Below are 20,402 nucleotides of genomic sequence, written 5' to 3' on the forward strand. Positions count from 1 at the left end.
GTGTATTGTAACACCCATTGTTTCATGTTCTCTATGTATATAAATCTCCCCACTGTATTTTCCACTGAAGACATCCGATGAAGTTACCTGTAGCTCATGAAAGCTTATGCTCCAATAATTTTGTTCGTCTCTAAGGTGCCACAAGTACTCCTTTTCTATTTGCGAATACAGACTAACACGGCTGCTACTCTGAAAAGACAGATACAGTGTGAGAGGGCACTTCCTGTTGGCACCTCATTATCCTATTGGAAACCAAGCAAACACCAACTATGTGGTACTATGAAAACCATCAAAAGTTTATTAAGGAATTATTGTAAAAATCAGTGCACACACCAAGCAGAGAGCTGGAGGAGTTAGGGTCTCAGAAATATAACCTACAGGATAGTGCTCTGTTTGAAAGATCAGCTTTGGCTCCAAATGGGGAGTGATCCAAACAGAAGAGCTTCCCTTTATTTCTTCCCACACCCGATCAATTTGACCCATTCCCTGAATGACCCCAGAAAAAGGGCAATATTTGGATTCCCAGGGAGTCCAGCTTTGGCATTTAGTTGAGCTGTGCATTGGATAACAGGCAGCAAACACTGAGTGACGCTTGTTAGGTTCCTGGCTGATGATGTTTTCACCTGGTTTTCCCTTTCTTTGTGGGTCTCACATCCTCATCTGCCTCATCAGCTGCCTTCTCTCCTCCTAAGCTGAGAGTCTGCAGCAGTGAAGGACACAATTTCTGTGCCATGGCCCAGGCCCAGAGACACATCTCCACACGATGAGGAGTCCATGCTTTCTCTGTATCCACTAGAAAAGATCAGAAGGGAGCAATTACACTCTGAATCAGTAGAGGAACGAGATGTAGATTGATTCCTACCCTGTCTCCCCCATCTCCCAAATGAATTTTTGGTAAGATATGTGGCCCAGTAAAGTGAAAGGCTGATAGTATAGATTAGAATGAGAGACTTCCCTCACACTGCTCTGCCAATGCACATTGATCCAGATCTGCAGCATTTCTCCTGGGCTGCCACCCAACTTTGGCAATACCTCACTCCGGCCCTGCAAACATCCCTCCTGCTATTTCAGTTCTGAGCCTCTTCTGAGTGGAGAATGTCAGTCATACCAGACTGGGAGGGAGGGAAAGATCAAAAGCTGCTGGTGTTTCATTGATGTGCACGTGGGCTGGGGCAGGAGAGCATCTCTGCAATCCTGGCCTACAATCGCCCTACTGCTGCTATGGTTATATAGTACAGCAGGGCAGGAAAACTTAGTGGACAAAATCATTGCCACAATGAAACCTTTGGAAATCCAGAAGGAAGAGACAGTGCAGCGGAGCAGGGAAGGGAGATGGAGCTGACCACAACGTCGAGCAAAAATTGAAGGGAGAATGAAAAGGCAATGCAAATTCATGGTGGGCACAGAAGGCTAGGAAAGGTTAATAAGGGAAATCTTGCAGAGCAGCTGTTTCAATACAAAAACAATGAGGAGTCCTTGTGGCATCTTAGAGACTAACACATTTATTTGGGCATAAGCTTTCCTGGGCTAGAACCCACTTCCTCAGATGCATGGAGTGAAAATACAGGAGCAGGTATAAATACATGAAAGGATGGGGGGTTGCTTTACCAAGTGTGAGGTCAGTCTAACGAGATAAATCAATTAACAGCAGGATACCAAGGGAGGAAAAAACACTTTTGAAGTAGTAAGAGTGGCCCATTACAGACAGTTGACAAGAAGGTGTGAGTAACAGTAGGGAGAAATTGCCACTCTTACCACTTCAAAAGTTATTTTTCTTCCCTTGGTATCCTGCTGTTAATTGATTTATCTCGTTAGACTGACCTCACACTTGGTAAAGCAACGCCCCATCCTTTCATGTATTTATACCTGCTCCTATATTTTCACTCTGTGCATCCGAGGAAGTGGGTTCTAGCCCACAAAAGCTTATGCCCAAATAAATGTGTTAGTCTCTAAGGTGCCATAAGGACTCCTCGCTGTTCTTGCTGATACAGACTAACACGGCTACCACTCTGAAACCTGTTTCAATACAGGCTCTAATGAGAGTGGCTCTACAGTGACTGCAAGGTTCAGATCGAAGAAACCAGGAAATTCTATTTCCTGAATTTGACTACCAATTAGTTTGCTTTTCAATTAATCACTTGAGGCAGAAACACCAGATATCAACAATGTTTTACTTACAGCAACTTTCAGATGAGGATCTCAATGCACTAGGCAGAGGTGAGTAAATGTTACTTTCATTTTACAGATGGGGGAAGCTGAAGCACAGAGAAACTAGGGCCCAGATCCTCAAAGGTATTTAAGAGCTTAACTCCCATTGATGGGAGTTAAGTGCTTAAATACCTTTTGAGGCTCCAGGCCTATGTGATTCAGCCAAGGCCATGCAATCAATGGCGGAGACAAGAATAGAATCCAGGGTCCTGACTTCCAGTCATTTGTGCTAACAACTGTTTTCTTGTATCATAATGACAACCTTTCTGTAAGCACTAAAAGGGTTCGTTGCAATTCAAATAATTTCTGAAATTCAGACCATAAACCCTTAACTAAAGCAGAGAGATACAATCCTCCCTCCCCTACCCACTATGAGGTCTGTGGCAGTGACCCCACCTACCCTTACCTTGGTTTAGTTTCTTGACACAGAGCTGGATCTTGCCCAGGTAGAGGATGTAGTGCTTGAGGGTATACTGAATTGGGGTGAGACCGGGGATGGACTCCATTGCTTCATCTGCCATAAATGCCGCAGCCTCTGGGGCTCCTGCAGCTAGAATTGCTAAGTGGGAAGAGTGTAAGGGTCTGAGCAGAGAGAAGGAAGGGGCTGGGGGTAGGAAGAGACGACATGGGGCAGCCTGCGTGACAGTGATTGCCCAGCGTCTTGGAGAAACCTGCAGCTTCCCCCACCCTGTTCTGGCTCTCAAAATGCCTGGAATCAGACTCTGGATCCCACCTTCCAGAACACATCATGGAAACTGAACCCAAAAGTATGTGTCTGCACCTGTATTCCCAGCAGAGATGCGACTGAACCAAAACCCTGGGTGTTTGAACAGTCTAGAATTTGAGAGGAGAGGGGGATTGAAATAAGGATTACAATTTTCCAGTTTGAGCCAGTCTCTAATTCCCCCACATGTGAATGTGCCCCTGCTTTTTACACACACACACACTCTCTCTCAATCTGAGCCAGAGACCTAGCCACACCTTCACATGCAGGTGCCATCCCATGCAAGTCCAGATGCCTTTGATTGGCTGCTTCTGCCAGCCACAGCATTAAGCACATGCGAAGATCTTCTCTCTAAGAACTGGCCATTGGAAACAAGTTTGGCTACTTGCTGGATTGGGAAGAACTGAGACCAGGTTGCAGATGTAGGTGCTTCCCCTCTCCTTTCCCCAGTGCTCAGTTGTAGGGCCAATACTGTCTCCCAGAAGTGTTTATCATCCAGGAAAGATCAGCATTTCAGATCCCACTCTAACTACCACCATTTGGGTGGTGGTATTTCCACAGTGCTGTGGAAAATCTGAACAATCTTCCCAGGTCTTAGCTAAAGGTATAGCCAGGCCCTGGCCCTCTTGGATTTATCCCCTCCCTCCCACAACTCCTTACCCGAAGCTGTGGCTGGTCCCACAGCCTTTAGCTGGCTCAGCTCAGTGATGGCAGCTGCCACGTCTGGAAGGAGCTGGAAAGCTTTCCTTGTACAGATCTCCACCGTTTCACTGGAGTTAGTGGCCACCAGCTGCTGCAGACGAGGACGAAACTTTCCCCGCTAGATGGGAGGAGAGAGTAGAGCACGGTAAGGACATCCCAACCTGAGGGGCTCAGCTTCTTCGCTCTACAAGTGAGTACAGCTCATTGCTACAGGAAAAAGTCTATACTTTATGGGCACCAGCAATTAAAAGTGGCCTTTATAATAAGAGATTCAATACTGTGGGGCCATGACTTCCATTCCAACACATGGGAAAAGTATAATGAGTCCTTCCAGAGATATTTCTTTTTAGCAGAGGTTCCCAAGCTATGGTCTGTGGGCCACTAGTGATTCAGAGGCACAGCCCTTCCTGGCATTCTCCAGGTTGAGATGTTTTGTGATTGGAGGGAAGACACCTCAGGTGGGGATCTTTATCCTCAAGCATTGTCCAGAAAATGAAAAAGCTGTGTGAGTATTTAAAAGGAGAATGCCAAGTGAGCTGAGGCTCAGAACTGAGGCTCTGTTTGGGCATTCTCCTTTTAAATCCTCCTGCTCCTCTCTCCTAAATACTCCCTTTGACTTTTCCACCCTGTCCATTATACTTGGACTAACCACCCTCTTCCTGTGAGTCAACAGCCCATGATAATTTAATTTGATTGTTATGCAGCAGGGATCCTACCTCCTTGTTTGTAAAGAGTTGTGTACCGTATTAATGTTTCATAAATAAGTGACTGAAGAATAATTCCCCTATTGTTGTGAAAGCCACACACAGCTCTGTTGTGCTAGTCAGAAGAAACTTACCAAGCTGTGTGAAATGCAAAAAGTTAAATTCAAGGTATGCTATTTGTTTAAAAATATTCCTGCTCTGATATTCTAAGGTGTTGTTGTTGTTGTTATTATTAATGCAAACAGAGGATAAACTTTTAAATAAGGGGCCAAATCCTCAGTCTCAGAAGGTGAGGCGGCTGCTACCTGGCATAGGGGCTCTATGCCATCCCCATTATAGGATCCTATGTAGGGGTCATAGCCTGGGCACCTGCATGTGGCAGAAAAGCCATATGCCCCTGTGATCCCTGACTCCTGGGAAAATCCCTTGGGGCTATGGCAGCTGACTGCAATTTACAGCAAGCCTGAGGCTTCTATAAGTTGTGTTGGGGGGCTACAATAACCCCTCAATTAAGGAGCCAGGAACCACAAAGGTAGCATAAAGACACCATTGCTCCTCCCACAGTTGTGCATCAAGCATGGTTCAGACAGATCGGAGGATTTGGCTGGATTGTTTTCCTTGACTGCAGTACCTTAAAAATATTAATAACAGAATTAAATAGATATTAACTACAGAGGCTTTAAGACTGGCAACATCAGACTCTTATCACACAGGTTAAAAAAAAAAAAAGTAAATATAACCAGCAGAGTTCCAAACCACCAGCAACTGAAAATGTTATAGACCCCAAGGCTCTGAGCCTTTGCCTACACTAGAGAGTTTACAGCAGCACCGCTGCAGCTGCCCCACTGTAAGATCTCTAATATAGTCACTCTATGGATCGTCAGTCTAATTACCCCAACCCCTGCAAGTAGCAGTAGCAGCCTTCTCACTGACACAGCGCTCTCCACACTGGTGCTTAAATTGGCATAAATTATGTTGTTCAAGGGGATGGCTAATTCACACACTTGAGCAACATAATTTATGTCGACTTAAGCTGTAATGTAGCCTTAGACCTTCCCTGCCACTATACACACACTTTGATTATATGGTTGAGCTGTTACATGTAGCAATTCATCTGGGGAAACCTACTTACAGCAAGTTTCCATTCCATCAGTTTCACCACTTCACCCTGTGTCAGATATTTTTCTTTCCTTCCTGCAATAGCATCTGGCAGCTCCTCCTGATACCTGAAACAAAGACCCAGTGGCAGACAAGGAGTCAAAATATATTCTTGAACCTACCTGTTCATGCAGCTGGAGTTGCAGCTGCTACTGAGCGGGCACTGCTGTGAGGAAGCTCATACTGTTGAAGACCCAGCTGCTACTAAGAACAGTTGGCAGGGATTTCACACTGAAAGAGGCTGCTATGGACAGGACTCATAGCTGTATGCCTCCTCAACAGGTGACAAGGTGGTGTTCCTTGACAGACCAATGCTTCAGAAAAGAAACCACATTAAATGCTGGAGGGTTTACCATTTATCCAGCTCAGAAAGGTTTTTCTTCTTGCTTCCTTTGGCTTTGAGTACATCCCAGTAGACATCAAACACCGTCCTCCAGTAGGTGGGGTCTTCACAACCATACAGCCCTCCACTTAATGGCATGTTTCAGGGTTCCAGGACACTGAGGACAAAGAACATCTAAAAGAGGAGGACAAACAGACTTGATGCTGGTGGAACTACAGAGCAGAGACCCTGTGGGGAGCAAATGCTGATACTTAACTCCCCTCCCTGCAAACCCCAAACCCTTCCTTGCATCATTCACCTTCTACTTGCCCTGTCAGCATTCTCTCTTCCCTCTCTACCCCCAGTCCTTCACCCCACCCTGTTCTCCAGCAGGCCTCTCTACCTCTTAGCACCTTTGGTCCTTTTAGCCCCCCTCAAGACACTGCCTCTAAGCCTGGCTCTCCCTGCACCCCAGAAAGCTGCAACTCTCCTTGCCTGACTAGCCCCTCGCTGCGCTGGTCTTTATTTCCGTGCAGCGCTCTGTGCCTGCTTTTACCACCCAGCCCCCTACTCCATCTCCCTTGCCCCCACTCCAACACCCTCAGCTTCCTGATCCTCCCAGGCCTCCTCCAAGCCCCCCATTCCAGCCCCCTGAACCCTCACAGACCCCTCAGCCCTGACCCTCCTAGCCCCACCCTTCAGCCCCCTAACCCCTACTCTATCTCCCACCCCATCCTCCTCAGCTCCCTAACTCTCCCAGCCCTGACCTTCCCCCACTCCATCCTCCTGACTCTCCCAGCCCCTTCCTCCCACCCCTGCCTCCCTCAGCCCTAACCCTTCCTTCCCCCCTCAGCCCTGACCCTCCTAGCCCCACCCTTCAGCCCCCTGACCCCCACTCTATCTCCCCACCCCATCCTCAGCTCCCTAATTATCCCAGCCCCCTCAGCCCTAACCTCCCCAAGTCAGCCTCCTGATCCTCCCTCCCTCTCCCAGCCCCCCACTCCAGCCTCCTGACCCCCCTCAGCCCTGACCCCCCACGTCCATCCTCCCGATCCTCCCTCTCCCACCCCCCCACTTCATCCTCCTGATCCTCCCACTCACCCCCACTTCCCCCATCTCTGCCTCCCCCAGCACCGACTCCGTCTCCCTCTCACCTGCCCGGCCCGTCCCCGTCCCGCCAGGCCCGGCCCCGCCCCGCCGGAAGTCCCGCTGGCTGCGGGCGGGGCGGAGGCGGGCGCGGGCGGGGCCGGCCGGGCTGTCGCAGTGCGAGGCCGCAGGGATCCGGCCGGGCCCCGCAGCGGAGCGCTGCGCTGCGGCATGAAGGGGAAGGAGGAGAAGGAGAGCGGCGGCCTGGGGCTGGGGGGCGGCCCCGGCGGCGGGGGGCCGTGCGGGGGGCCCCGCGGCGGCGCGGCGGCCGGGCTCGGGGGCGGCCCGGGCGGGGGCAGCCCCGAGAAGAGCCACAGCGCCCAGGAGCACAAGGAGCAGGGCAACCGGCTCTTCGTCAGCCGCAAGTACCCCGAGGCGGCCGCCTGCTACGGCCGGGCCATCGTGAGTGCGGGCCTGGGGGCCTAACGTGGGCTGGAGGGACGGGGGAGCCGTGCGGCCTACAGGACCAAGCTGAGGCCTAGGTGGGAGCCGGGGGGGGATACTGCGAATTACCTGTTACAGCCTGGCTGGGAGGCATGTGGGGAGCTGGGGAGGAGGAGCCGGAACCCTAGGGGGGGTAGAGGGGCCGAGCCGAGCGGTCTGAGGGGGAGGGGCTGGCACCCACTGCGGGGGGCCGAGCCGAGCGGTCTGAGGGGGAGGGGCTGGCACCCACTGCGGGGGGCCGAGCCGAGCGGTCTGAGGGGGAGGGGCTGGCACCCACTGCGGGGGGCCGAGCCGAGCGGTCTGAGGGGGAGGGGCTGGCACCCACTGCGGGGGGCCGAGCCGAGCGGTCTGAGGGGGAGGGGCTGGCACCCACTGCGGGGGGCCGAGCCGAGCGGTCTGGGGGGGGAGGGGCTGGCACCCACTGCGGGGGGCCGAGCCGAGCGGTCTGGGGGGAGGGGCTGACACCTACTGCGGGGGGCCGAGCCGAGCGGTCTGAGGGGGAGGGGCTGGCACCCACTGCGGGGGGCCGAGCCGAGCGGTCTGAGGGGGAGGGGCTGGCACCCACTGTGGGGGGCCGAGCCGAGCGGTCTGAGGGGGAGGGGCTGGCACCCACTGCGGGGGGCCGAGCCGAGCGGTCTGAGGGGGAGGGGCTGGCACCCACTGCGGGGGGCCGGGCCGAGCGGTCTGGGGGGGGAGGGGCTGGCACCTATTGCGGGGGGCGGGGAGATAGGGCCGAGCGGTCTGGGGGGGAGGGGCTGGCACCCACTGCGGGGGACAGAGCTGAGTTATTTGGGGGAGGTAGAGTTGAGCTGTGTAGGGTGAGGGCCAGTTCACACATTGGGGCCGAGCTGTTTGAGGCAGAGGCCAGTATCCATTGTGTGTCCCTGGAAAGGCGGTATTGCAGGATTCAGTTCCTGCTTGAAAACATACGGGTGCACACACCCCACCCCACACTGCTTGGGAAGAATCTAGGCTAAGGTCCCTGCTTCTTTGGAGGCCTAGTCCCTCCTTCAGTGCTGTGTTGGTAACAAGAGCCCCTTAGGAACAGGAGGCCTGGAAAAACGTTTCACACTCAGGTGTACGCACCCTATGGATTTAGGCCCAGACAATGTTTTTAGCATTCCAGTTATTGCTCTGCTTGGGATGCTGATCTTGGCTGGTCAGACTTGGGATATCAATCTTTTACAAAAAGGTGAGTTGAGACTTGTTAGTGGCAATGGCAGTAAACAGGTTTCAGAGTAGCAGCCGTGTTAGTCTGTATCCGCAAAAAGAAAAGGAGTACTTGTGGCACCTTAGAGACTAACAAATTTATTTGAGCATAAGCTTTTGTGAGCTACAGCTCGATGAAGTGAGCCGTAGCACACAAAAGCTTATGCTCAAATAAATTTGTTAGTCTCTAAGGTGCTACAAGTACTCCTTTTCTTTTAATGGCAGTAAAGGCAAACAGCTGGGGATGTTGGAATTTATGATGCTGAAAGGGTTTGGACAGGACACTGTTTATCTTCTAGTCTCTCCACAATGTACTATATGGGACCTTTAGCCCTATAATTGAAGTATTTATTGATAGGGCCTTAGTTTCTACTTCAGTATCCACTAGTTATGGGCAGGAAGGATCTTAGTTTAAAATATCGTCCAAAGGACCCATTCTGTATAACGCTGCACTGCAGTGCTTGTGAGCTCTGTCTAGTGCAGCACTTGAACCTTTGATGTAGTCCAGATTCCAGGTTTACTATCAGAACCATAATCTAGAGCTCATACTGACATGGCTCTTGGGGATTTGTGTTCCTAAGCATATGTCTTGGGAATAAAACTCTTTGCTTGTATCATGCCTGTCACAAGGGGATTTTTTCTCTCTCTGACTCTGCAGACTGAGATGCACAGTTTGAGATTGAAGGAAATTTCTTTAAACACTCTTTGCTGCTAATGTTAGGGGATTACTGATGGGGATGCTTTTCTCCTAGGTCTGGAATAGTCTCTGTGCCCCACCTGGTATTTAGCTGAGTCAAGTATTTCCTCTGTTTCATTATGAACATAGCATTACAAAAGCCAGTTTGTGTAGTCTGTCTATTCTGTGTTTACTCACACACCCTCAACAAATCACCTCTGCTCTGTGTTATCTAATCTGATATTCTATGATTGATTACACTCTTGATTTGGGTGACTGTCACCATCTAGCATGTCTCAATGTAGCATTCATGGTTTTCCTAGTTTGCCTATCCTGGTACTGCTCTTTAAGTGTGTTTTCATGTATAAACCTGCCTGCTGGTTCATGGTAACTGCTAAAGCTTGTTAGTTGGGTCCATGATGATGAACTTGTAAACAACATACAAAACATTCCTTTGAGAAATAGATGATGGGCCAAGATTATACAGCTTTAGACTCTTCATTGTTGTCTCCTGTTTAGAAAGACAGGAGTGATAACTTAGCTCTGAGGACATGCTGGTTAACATCACTTGTATCCATTTACTGAACAAGTTGTGGTCTGAGAGCTAGAGCCTTTTGTCTTTGGAGACTTGGGTTCAAATTTTCTTGAGTCACTCACAAGTGAAAATGTGTATTGGTCTCTTCAGAGTCCCCTGTGGATCTTAGTCCACATCATCAAATCACTGCAGAGTGGAGAAATCCAAAACTTGAGTAGCTAGGAGAGGGTACGGGTCGGGATTGAGATACATCAATGGAGCTGTGCCAGAGGCCCAGGACTAGAATAGCCGGTGCTGCAGGTCAGGACTGTAGTGCATTGGCAGAGTAAGTGGAGGTCCAGAGCTAGAATACCAAGGGTCTCATGTGTTAAGGAATGTGGTGAACTGGCAGGAGGTTAGGCAGGACTAGAACTGTCCATGGTGTAGCAGATCAAGAAGTGCACTGGTGTTTGTTATTTGGAGGCCCAGGGTTTGGGATAGCAGAGGCTGCATTAGGTCAGGATTGTATTGCACTGGCAGAGCTCTGCAGGGGAAGCACGTACAGTTCCTGCCTGACTGGCTCTCGCAAAATATTTATGTAATTTAAAATAATTCAGGTCAAGGATCAGGTCTCTCCCACAAAGCAAACCTCTGGATCCAACTATACTTTGCAGGATTTCTGAGCAAAACTATCCTGTGTGGGCTTTAGAAATCTATCTCACCTTGTCTACTGGATAATGAGGAGTCTGTGGAGCATCTCAGTGGTGTATCTTTTCTCTGGCCCAGTGAAAGAAAGGCATGCTCCTGCCTGGTGGGCCTTGTCAAGGCTTAAATGAGAGAGAAAAGCAGAATTCTGCATTTGCACTTCTGGAAACATGAGCCAGGATTCAGTAGCCTGCCCAGATAGAAAGATTTTAATGCTAATTTCCATCCTAGTACCTAAATTGTGGCTCCATATTGTAAAGGGTAATGAGCAGTAGGCCAAGCAGGTTAAATACTAGAGCACAGCAGTCCAGAGCTTGCATGCTTCAGCACTGCTTGTGACTGTTAGTATTACGTTGAGCAAACAACCTGAACAGTGAGGACCAATCCAGTAATATTTAGATTTCACAGATACTAAGAGCAGGAAAAAGACTTGAACCCTTCTGTCCCTTCCCATCCATGTGCAGTTATGAAAGTCTCATATGCTTTGTGTTACCCTTGGCAGACCTTTAATGTGTCTGACTTTTCTTCCAGAACCGGAACCCCTTAGTGGCAGTATACTACACCAACCGAGCCTTGTGTTACCTGAAGATGCAGCAACATGAGAAGGCCCTGGCAGATTGTAAGCATGCCCTGGAACTAGACAGCCAGTCAGTGAAGGCCCATTTCTTTCTGGGGCAGTGCCAGATGGAGATGGAGAACTATGATGAGGCCATCGCTAACTTGCAGAGAGGTGAGCAGTGTCTTCCTATTAAATGTTCAGGCCTGGAACAAGCTGTCACCAACCTATAGAGGTGGCCAGGACCTCCAATATTAACAGGATACCAGGGCCTGTCTTGGGCTGTTGCTAACATACAGAGAATTGAGCGATACAAAACATTCACCATGACGAGGGCCATGGCTGCTGAGAAATGAATGGGCCTCTCTTACAAAACAGGCACCAGTATATGGCACAAGTCACAATTTGTCGAAATACAAAATGTGATTTTAAGCTAGAAAAGACTGGTGTTTAGTTCTGTATAGTCACTTCAGACTGCCCATATCCAATTCCTCTCAGTTTAAATGCCACTCCCTGTATCTTGGTTCTGCACTTGACAACAGGTTGATATTTGATTGGGGATGAAGCTTAAACAGGAGTCAGTTTCTTCTTAAACTATGTAGAAATCAGTGATTTGATCAGCTTCTATATGGAGATGGTCCAATGGGGTCCAAGTCATTGTGTGCAGCTCTTGGCACAAGGATTTATTCCCCATTTGCTGCTTTGTACTGAGGGAGTGATGTAGCACTCAAAGGCACAGGTGTTGTCTCTCACTGTTCCCTCCTTCAGGGAGAGGGGCAAAACCAGACTCACCTGGCTAAAGCAAAGGAGGTGGGAGCCATAATCCACTGTCCCAAATCCCACCTCTTATTAGATATACCTCCTAACTAGATTTAGCAAAGCATCAGCTTCTTCCACCCTGCCCCCAACCTTGAGAGCACTTCTTGTCTCCCCAGCCTATAACCTAGCCAAGGAACAGCGACTGAATTTTGGGGATGATATTCCAAGTGCACTGCGGATTGCCAAGAAGAAACGCTGGAACAACATTGAAGAGAAAAGGATCAACCAGGAAAATGAGTTGCACTCCTATCTAACCAAACTCATCATGGCTGAGAAGGAGAGGTAATGCAGATAGAAATCTCTGAGCTTTTCTACACTTGGCATTAGTCCACACTAGTGGGGTGTGAATTCTAGTGCACACTAGGGAGTCACACTAACTGATCTGTGTGAACCCTGCTAGCGTCCTCTAAAGTTCCTTAGTGCACCTTAGTCATAGAATCACAGAAAAGTAGGACGGGAAGGGACCTTGAGACATCATCAAATCCAGCCCCCTGCCCTGAAGCAGGACCAGGTAAACCTAGTTCATCCCTGACAGGTGTTTAGCTAACCTGTTCTTAAAAACCTCCAATAATGGAGATTCTACAACCTCCCTTGGAAGCCTATTTCAGTGCTTAACTACTCTTATAGTTAGGTTACATATTAGGAAAAACTTTCTAAGTCTCCCTTGCTACCTATTAAGCTCATTACTACTTGTCCTACATACAGTGGATGCAAAGAACAATTGATCACAGTTCTCTTTGTAACAGTCCTTAGCAGATTTGAAGACTGTTATCAAAGCCTCCCTCACTCAAGTCACTTTTCTCAAGACTAAACATGCCCAGTTTTTTCAGCCTTTCCTCATAGGTCAGGTTTTCTAAACCTTTTACCATTTTTGTTGCTCTCAAATTTGTCCATTTCAAACAATACTACATTAATGTGCAGTAGGGAAGTTCTAGTGTGTGCTAGCAGGATCGACATGGATCAGTTAGTGCATGACACTCTAGTGTGCACTAGAATTTACACCCGTCTACAATGGATTAATGCACAGGGTAGACAAGCCCTCTCCGCAGCCTGGAGGGATGAGGGGAATCTTGAAGACCACTAGAGCTGTGTAAGCAGAAGGGAGGGACCGTGTCCCAGACAACACTGGTCTCAGGCAGGGAAGGGCAGAATCCCACAGGATGACCCTCCCATGTGCGAAGGGAGGAGGGGAAAAGATAAGCTTTTGTAAACATTTCCCAGTACCCTGAAATTGGTGACAAGATAGTGGCCTTCTACCAGAGCTTACCCTGGCACTTAGAAGGCATTGCCCTAAGGAAGCTCACACTATTGAAATGGTGGAGAGTCCCTGCTTATCTGGCTTTCTGGGAAAGCCAGAGTCCTTGCACTAAGAAGGTGAAGAAAGGGAAATTAAGAGCGTGTTCATTCAGAGCTGAACATTCCTTCTCCTCCATTGTGGCATTTCAAGTTCCTTTGCTGATCATTTGCTCTGGACTGTAATCATAGAAATGTAGGGCTGGAAAGGACCTTGAGAGGTCAAGTCCAGCCCCCTGTGCTGAAGCAGGACTAAGTAAACCTAGACTATCCCAGCAGGTGTTTGTCTAACCTGTTCGTACAAACCTCCACTGACAGGGATTCCACAACCTCCCTAGATAACCTGTTTCAGTGCTTAACTATCCATATAGTTAGAAAGTTATCCCCCTGGTTCTTCCCTAGGGAGCTGGATGAATACCGAAGGACACAACAAGAGGAGAACGTGGATGAGAGCCGGAGCCGTGCCCAGCTGGCTAACGTTGAAGCCAAACATGTGAGGCAACCTCATGAATCCATCCCCTCAGTGTGGATTTGGGCCTCCTGGGTAGTGTTGGGCATGTGTCCCGACTTGGTGTGAGCAGCAAGCCCAAGGGGATGTTCTTCTCCAGGGCCACCACACCACAGCTCCTGCTTGTGGAGCAGATCTGCGGGGTATGGACACAGTCCAGCTGGGGTTCTTTCCCAGCACAGAAGATGGTAGTCAGTCCTGCGTGAGCTGTGGAGGATAACAGTGCTGCTTTGGGTTCATTGCAGTTGAGTAGGGATCAGGCACCAAGGGAGAGCATCACTGAGGGAATAGTTGTTGGAATAGACCGTAGTAGAAGCTTTGTGGGGATTCTGGAGCATCCTATTAGAGTACGACTAGAGGGGACGTGCCTGTAGCAATTTCCTGACTTTCAGGGGTGCTGTGATGAGTCAGAAGAATAAGTGGGGGTGGCCGTGGGGGATGATGGAGGGGTTCTGTGTGAGCAGAGTGCATACTGTTCCTGGCGCTCTTACTGCCCTGCAGTAGGTGTTAAAGATGAGTTGAATGTTGTTGCTTTTACCATCTAAATTCTGTGCCCAACCCACAAAGAGTTGCTGCGCATTAAGTGGACAGTGGGCTTTTTGTATGCCCACTTTACAGCCGTGAAGATCTTTATTCCTGTGCCCATGTTCTTCTGGCAAAATCAGACTGACTCTTTTTGGAAGCTGTCAGCACTGCTGCTTTATCAACCACATGAGCCACTATTGATTGACATGCAAGACCGTTCCCATCCACTCTGTTATGGCTGACACTGCTAACAACACATAGCCAGCCCCAGTTGTCTAGGTAGTGAGTCTGAGAGTTAAATCCAAGTTTCCTGTACAGCAGTGTAGAGCAGTAACTACTCAGCAGGTCGGAAGATGTGTTCCTGCCTGTATGTGACTGACACTCTGAAATCAGCAGATAGAGGCTGGCAAGGGGACACACCAAATCCTGTTCCTCAGGATCCTTGAGAGACCAAGATCCTTATCAACTTTTGCAGTGAGCCAGCCAGTTTGTTCTCTGTAAAAGTGGTTCTGCCAAGTGACTCCCATGCTGTTGGGGTGGGTGAGGGAACAATTCCCCATCAATGGCTGCAGTGTTTGTGCCAAAGTCTCTGCAGCCTGAGAGACGCTGAAGAGGCAACAAAGTCCTGCAGGGCCCTTTCCCCACCCCTCCCATTAAAGGGGTTATTTCTCTTTCAGGACAAGTACCTAGCAGATATGGATGAGCTGTTCTCTCAGGTGGATGAGAAGAGGAAGGTGAGGATGGGCTTAAATAGGTGTGGCAGCTGTGACCAGACAAGGAGTGCGCAGAGGGAGGGCATCAAACATGACTGATAAGGTGGCTTAGCTCGGGGTGCCAAAGATAAGGTAGCTTATCCCATCCTTCCTGTTCTCCCCACCACCACCCTGCTGTTGGACTAATTTAAAACTCTCGTGAGTACCAGGTCTCTCTCAAATGAGAGCTGGACCAGAAGGCCAGATGCCACATGGGAGGGAACGGAGCCCCAGATTTGAGGATGAGCTTGGGACTCCAGCTGCAATGGCTGGTGGAGGTGGGGCATTTCATAGCAGAAAAGGTTGTGAACTGTTCACTGTCAGTCAGCTGCTCTCCTGGATGTGGTAGCCGTGGAGAAGGCCAGGTATCTATCTGGATGGAATATAAACCATATAGTAGAAGCTTCAGCTGGTGGTGGATTTAATGGTTGGTTGGAGTGCAAATATGGCCTGTGTGTTTGTGGGAAGAGAGGGAGAGAGAGAGAAAACCAATGCCCCCTCATTCCCCAGCTGTGTTTTCTGATATGCAGTGCAGGGATCTCCATCGTGTGCCTGACTTGGCAATGGAATCTGTGCTGCTTGCACCCAAGCTGAGGTCCTGTCCCTGGGTCACCTGTTCATTGGTTTGCTGCATTAGACCAGAGATGGGCCTGTTGTATGATGGCTCCCTAATGGTGAACTTTTGTTCTCTCGAGTCAGAAGCGAGACATCCCTGATTACCTCTGTGGGAAGATCAGTTTTGAACTGATGCGAGAGCCCTGTATCACACCCAGTGGGATTACCTACGACAGGAAAGATATAGAAGAACATCTTCAGGTAATGGGAGAACCAGAGTGTTGGGCATCTGAGTGGGAGGGCAGGAGGAAAGGAAGAGTGTGGGTGCCCATGTGAGGGAGAGAAACCCAGGGCAATTTTTAGGAGATAGCAACTTAAAATCAAATCAGTCTCCAAACATGAGTTAATGTAGTTCCAGATGCTGCGCCTGCACCTGAGGCCCCGTGGCTGATTGTGTAAGTTTGCACCCCCCTTTGGGGGGTGAAAAACCTACCCAAAGATTGGAAACTGACTGTACTGGGGAAGAGCGACACAGACTAAACTCTCAGTGGTCAGGTGCTTCCCTGTGCTGTTTCCTTCCTCCCGCATCCTAGAGCAGCTGCAGCCCTTGCAAGCACTGTGGTGTGTTAGTGGGCCCCGGCCCCTGGTAACAATATAGAAATCTACCTGCGGATAGGGGTCGGCCTGCAGAAAAAGCAGTGGAGTTTCAGAGACCACCCAAATATTAAATACTGAAGTATCTTGTTTTAAAGCTTGAGCTCCATTCTGTCCCCTAGCCCATCTTTGTTTAGAGGACGGGGCATCAGTGAGAGGAGCCACACTTACGGAATTGAATGCTTCATCTTGTGAAGTTTTGCATGGGTTGAGTCCCAGTTACCTCAACCTGCCATTCCCTTGCATGGTGCCAGGGCAATGGAGAATGTCTGAAGTGTTCGAGCTACCAGGCCCCTGCTTTAATTGCGGGGCTGCTGGCTAGGCACTCTCAGCGAAGCTACATCCACTTTGGATCTCACCTCACGGCCAGGGTTTTCCAGCCCTGACTGAGCCAGTCTGGCCTCCTGGGCATGCTGTAAAGCCTCTGTTCTCTCAGGCTTTTTCGGGGGGGGATGTGGTGAGAGGGCTTTAGTTTTGGAGGAATTCGGAGGAGTCTTTTATGTTTAGATGCGGGCCTTGAATACTAGTCACTGGATCTATTTATAACATAAGAACGGCCATGCTGGATCATACCAAAGGTCCATCTAGCCCAGTGTCCTGTCTTCAGGAAGTGGCCAATATGAAGATGGTCTGTGCACCCAGAGCAATGTTAAATTGCTAAGCTAAGTTACATCTCAGCTCTCTCCTTTGTGTGTGCTCCGTGCCATCGGATTGCCAGCCCGCTCCCAGTTGTGGGTGGTGGTTCTTTTTCTGAAACCCCCACAGCTGTGGTTATGACTGAAAAGATGTTTCTGCTAGGGTAAGTAACACACTAAAGTAAGAAGTGTCTTGTCTCTTCCCCTCCTGTCTCCAGTGTAGATTAAATTGTCCAGCTGTGGCATCCTGTCTGTGGGGAGCATCCCTCAGGTAGCAAGGGGGCACATGGGGCTAGCTATACCCGGGGAACCGAGACTGACTGAGTGGCTGGGAGGTCTCTGGCAGGCCTAGGGGATGCAGATGCAGCAACAGGGTAAGGGGCTGGTTACTCAGGTTTTTGCTCTATTTCCATCCTCCTTATGGTCTCTTTTCCCTTTCAGCGTGTTGGTCACTTTGACCCTGTGACCCGAAGTCCTTTGACCCAAGACCAGCTGATCCCAAACCTTGCTATGAAGGAGGTGATAGATGCATTCATATCAGAAAATGGCTGGGTAGAAGAGTACTGATGGCTGAGCGGGCACAGTTCTCTGGATCCTCACCGCAGCCCCAGCTGTGGCAGCGCACTCTGCTATGGACTGCTCTCTGAGCATGCTGGGCTGGCACCAAGCCTTACTCATTTTCAGTCTCTCTCTCTCTCTCTCTCTCTCCCCCCTCTTGGATGCCCAGAGATCCATTGGCAGTGCTGGACTAGAATGCATTATCATCTCATCTCCCAGAAACCACAGCTGGGCCAGACTGACTGAGCAAGGCCATGAAGGGTCCTTCTATCTCCTTGCTCACCTGGGCTCCTGGTAACTTCTCAACATAATAGACAGAAGCAAGATTGCCTTAGGCAGGCAGAGAGGGAGCACCTGTCGAGGACCCAGCACTGGAGGCAACCCACAGAAGCACTTTTGGAAGAGCGGTGTTACTCTGTACTAGCCAGCATCACTGCTTTTCATACCCCACCTCAAACCTTCCTCCACAAAAACATCTGCCGACTCCCTTTCCCCACAGCACAAGCCCTGCTCCTGGGGAGATGTGGGAGCCGTGCCTACGGTGAGGAGCTGGCTCGGAAGGGCTCTCCTGCTGTCCATGCTGAACTGCATTCTCCACTCCCTCCCTCTGTACATAGTTTGTTTCTTTCTTCCTACATCTCCTGTCTGTCCAGTGTAGTTCTCTTCGTGTTTTCCTGTAAATAGTCACTTGCTGGGGGAGGGAAATGAAATATATATTATACAGACGTTGACTGGTGTGTGAGATTGTACTGGGAAACCGCTGTCCTGTAGGATGGAAGCCGTGACCCATGGGAGGCCACTCTCCAGCCCCAGGGACAATAGTTCCCTGCTAACCACTTGGATCAAAGTTCATATTTGTTTTAATTAAACCCTTAAAAAAAGAAAAAGAAAAAAAGTCGGCCAAAAGCGTTTTGGTTGTTGAAAGTCTTGATGTCTGATTGGCCTGCAGACTGCCTGGCTTCATGAGTGCGCTCTCCAGAAGTTTGCCAACGTTAATAAATATTTCAGCAATAAGTGTTAAATAGTCTGAATGTTTCATGACTGCAGGGATCTTTCCTTTGAAAAGGCTGGTGGAGGCTGGGCAGAGGCAGCCCCCAGTGGCACATGGGAGCAGAAGTGGAGGGCATGTGAATAGCACTTGCACAGAAGATGACATCTCTCTTAGTAAGGAGTGCAGGTAGGCTGCTCGCATTAAGATGCAGCATGGCATGCTGGGCCTGTAGTCTCCAGAGGCTGTACCTCCATGTTAAAGATGAGGGTAGCTGCAATCTTCATATGCAAGGCAGCATGTGAATGTCTGCACATGGGGGATCTAAGTGTTCTTTTTGTTGTGTGTTATCTATGCCATGTTGCATCAATTGCATCACATGGGCAGGCCTGTTCTCTAACAGGAAGTGCTGTCTAGTTTTTGCTTTGTTGATTTCTAAACCTGTTCTGTTGCTGCTTGAAGTTCTGTCCCCTTCAGATCAGATTTTTCCTAGGGAGAACGCTGATTTATATTTTGGAGAAGTTCAGGGTTTGGAGAAACCCTCTGGAGCATGATGCAATTACTGTGTTGATGTTTTGTGGGGTGTTTCCTCCCGTTTCTGTGGGTGCGAAGCTTCTCAGATTATAGCTGTGAGGGGGCAAAGCTGCTAGCATCAGTATCTTTGCTCTGTTGTGCAATCTCAAGGCCAAGAAGGGGCTTTCAGACTGATGCAAAGCAAAACCTGTTTGTTGGGTGGGTTATTACATATTGTAAGAGAAGAAATGCTTGTAGCTTCTTGTGCATCCCTGGAGAAGGCAGTCAAGGTGTAGCCTCTGTCCCTCCCCACAAGGAAGGAGGAGGTGGCGGAGCAGTGTTGCTGCCAGTTGGAGGAATCTCTAGCTGAACTCATTAGCCCACCTGGTCAGGTATTTGCCAGGATATTTATAGGGAGTTGGGGGAGGGAAAGGAAACTGGCCTTTATGAAGACTGGGGTCTAAGTCTCCTGCTCACTTAGCCACTGGCAAGCATATTAGACAGAGCTTTTGTTGAGGGAGGATATACATAGCAAGATACTTGAATATAACGATGTCTCAGCAGACCACTCGTCTAGCCAGTCTGCTGTCCTATTTTGTTCCCCGGGTACCTTGCTGTTCTGTTGATCTCAGTTGGTGATCATTGTACTGTGTTCTGAAGTGGAAAGACTGGTGCCCTTTGTCATTTTATCCTGGCTAATGTAACTGTAGATTCTGTTTTTTCTTTTGAAGTGCCCAGTGATTTTTTTCAGTCATACTAAAAGCTCTCTGGCTGATATCTGTGGCAAAGAGTTCTCCAGGTTAGTGACAGGCTGCAAAGGAGAGGATTGCCTGTTGTTGGTAAATGGGGTATCTTTTGAATTCCATCAAGTGTCCTTTCATTCTTGCATCAGGCTCGGGGGAGGAGTCAGTACCTGCCTGGCTTTCTAGCCATGAATTATTCATGGAGTGCATCGGTAGCACTTTACGAACCAATTCATCTTTCTTGCCATCCTCTCAGCTAACTCCTCTCCAAACTCAAGAGGAATTACTGAGAGGGGAAGGGAAGCAGGTGCTTGCCCTGCGTGGAGACCGTTTGTTCAGATTTGTTTTCAAGGTCCCAGTGTTCAGTCTTGACTACTTCCAGAGTCAGTTGGACAGGGGCCTCATGCCATTTCAGAACTGCTGGGCAGGGCCAGGCCTTGCCTGCAAGGTGACAGCTGCACTTGTGACCTACCTACTGGCTGACGGAGCCAAACGCCATGCAGAGCTGTCTGGGTCTGTCGACCAACACCCTAGCTTCCATCGGTGAACAAGGTGAATCCTTCACAGAATTGTCCTTTAGTGCGGACTAGCTCAAGAAGACCTATTCTAAGGGTGCATTACTGGGAGGCAGTGTGGTCTGTGCTCATTACAATGGAAGGGACTCTGGGTTGGGGGCAGGAATCTATTTCTAGTCTTGCCCTGGATCTGTAACTCCCTGCCTCAGTTTCCCCACCTGCAGAACCAGGATAAGGCTATTTGGGTCTGTGCGCTGCAGTCAGGAGCGGTGATTG

At 49.4% G+C, this 20,402-nt stretch overlaps 2 protein-coding genes across 5 annotated transcripts; one reads left to right on the plus strand and one right to left on the minus strand.

Moving 5' to 3' along the window:
* Window positions 1-275: 275 nt before the first annotated feature.
* LOC141994967 (uncharacterized) lies at window positions 276-7,570 on the minus strand. Of its 4 annotated transcripts, none has more exons than XM_074965591.1 (6): window positions 7,478-7,570; window positions 5,850-6,013; window positions 5,471-5,564; window positions 3,593-3,752; window positions 2,615-2,767; window positions 276-792 (listed from the first exon to the last, which is right to left on the minus strand). In XM_074965591.1, exons 2-6 carry the CDS (start codon window positions 5,975-5,977, stop codon window positions 620-622), a joined length of 708 nt encoding a protein of 235 aa, XP_074821692.1. In that variant the 5' UTR covers window positions 5,978-6,013; window positions 7,478-7,570; the 3' UTR covers window positions 276-619. The 4 variants fall into 4 exon arrangements, with proteins under 4 accessions (XP_074821692.1, XP_074821694.1, XP_074821693.1 ...); XM_074965593.1 differs by having other exon boundaries at window positions 5,850-5,996; window positions 7,478-7,492; XM_074965592.1 differs by lacking the exon at window positions 7,478-7,570 and adding an exon at window positions 6,973-7,035.
* STUB1 (STIP1 homology and U-box containing protein 1) lies at window positions 7,112-17,680 on the plus strand. The gene is made up of 7 exons (XM_074965595.1): window positions 7,112-7,366; window positions 11,044-11,242; window positions 12,004-12,169; window positions 13,583-13,673; window positions 14,891-14,947; window positions 15,665-15,781; window positions 17,251-17,680. The coding sequence occupies exons 1-7, from the start codon at window positions 7,136-7,138 to the stop codon at window positions 17,374-17,376; spliced, it is 987 nt and encodes a 328-aa protein (XP_074821696.1). The 5' UTR covers window positions 7,112-7,135; the 3' UTR covers window positions 17,377-17,680.
* The last annotated feature ends 2,722 nt before the right edge of the window (window positions 17,681-20,402 follow it).

The sequence above is a fragment of the Natator depressus genome, chromosome 10 (genome assembly GCF_965152275.1).
Source record: "Natator depressus isolate rNatDep1 chromosome 10, rNatDep2.hap1, whole genome shotgun sequence".
In the NCBI taxonomy this organism is placed as follows: domain Eukaryota; kingdom Metazoa; phylum Chordata; order Testudines; family Cheloniidae; genus Natator; species Natator depressus.

Excerpts from the sequence above, each read along its gene's own strand:
- LOC141994967 (XM_074965591.1), bottom strand. The coding sequence starts at position 5,977 with ATGCCATTAAGTGGAGGGCTGTATGGTTGTGAAGACCCCACCTACTGG. Across the intron at positions 2,768-3,592 it reads GGGACCAGCCACAGCTTCGG|CAATTCTAGCTGCAGGAGCC; the intron begins GTAAGGAGTTGT and ends CTTCCCACTTAG. Across the intron at positions 793-2,614 it reads TGTCAAGAAACTAAACCAAG|TGGATACAGAGAAAGCATGG; the intron begins GTAAGGGTAGGT and ends GATCTTTTCTAG.
- STUB1 (XM_074965595.1), top strand. The coding sequence starts at position 7,136 with ATGAAGGGGAAGGAGGAGAAGGAGAGCGGCGGCCTGGGGCTGGGGGGC. Across the intron at positions 14,948-15,664 it reads AGGTGGATGAGAAGAGGAAG|AAGCGAGACATCCCTGATTA; the intron begins GTGAGGATGGGC and ends CTCTCGAGTCAG. Across the intron at positions 15,782-17,250 it reads ATATAGAAGAACATCTTCAG|CGTGTTGGTCACTTTGACCC; the intron begins GTAATGGGAGAA and ends TTTCCCTTTCAG.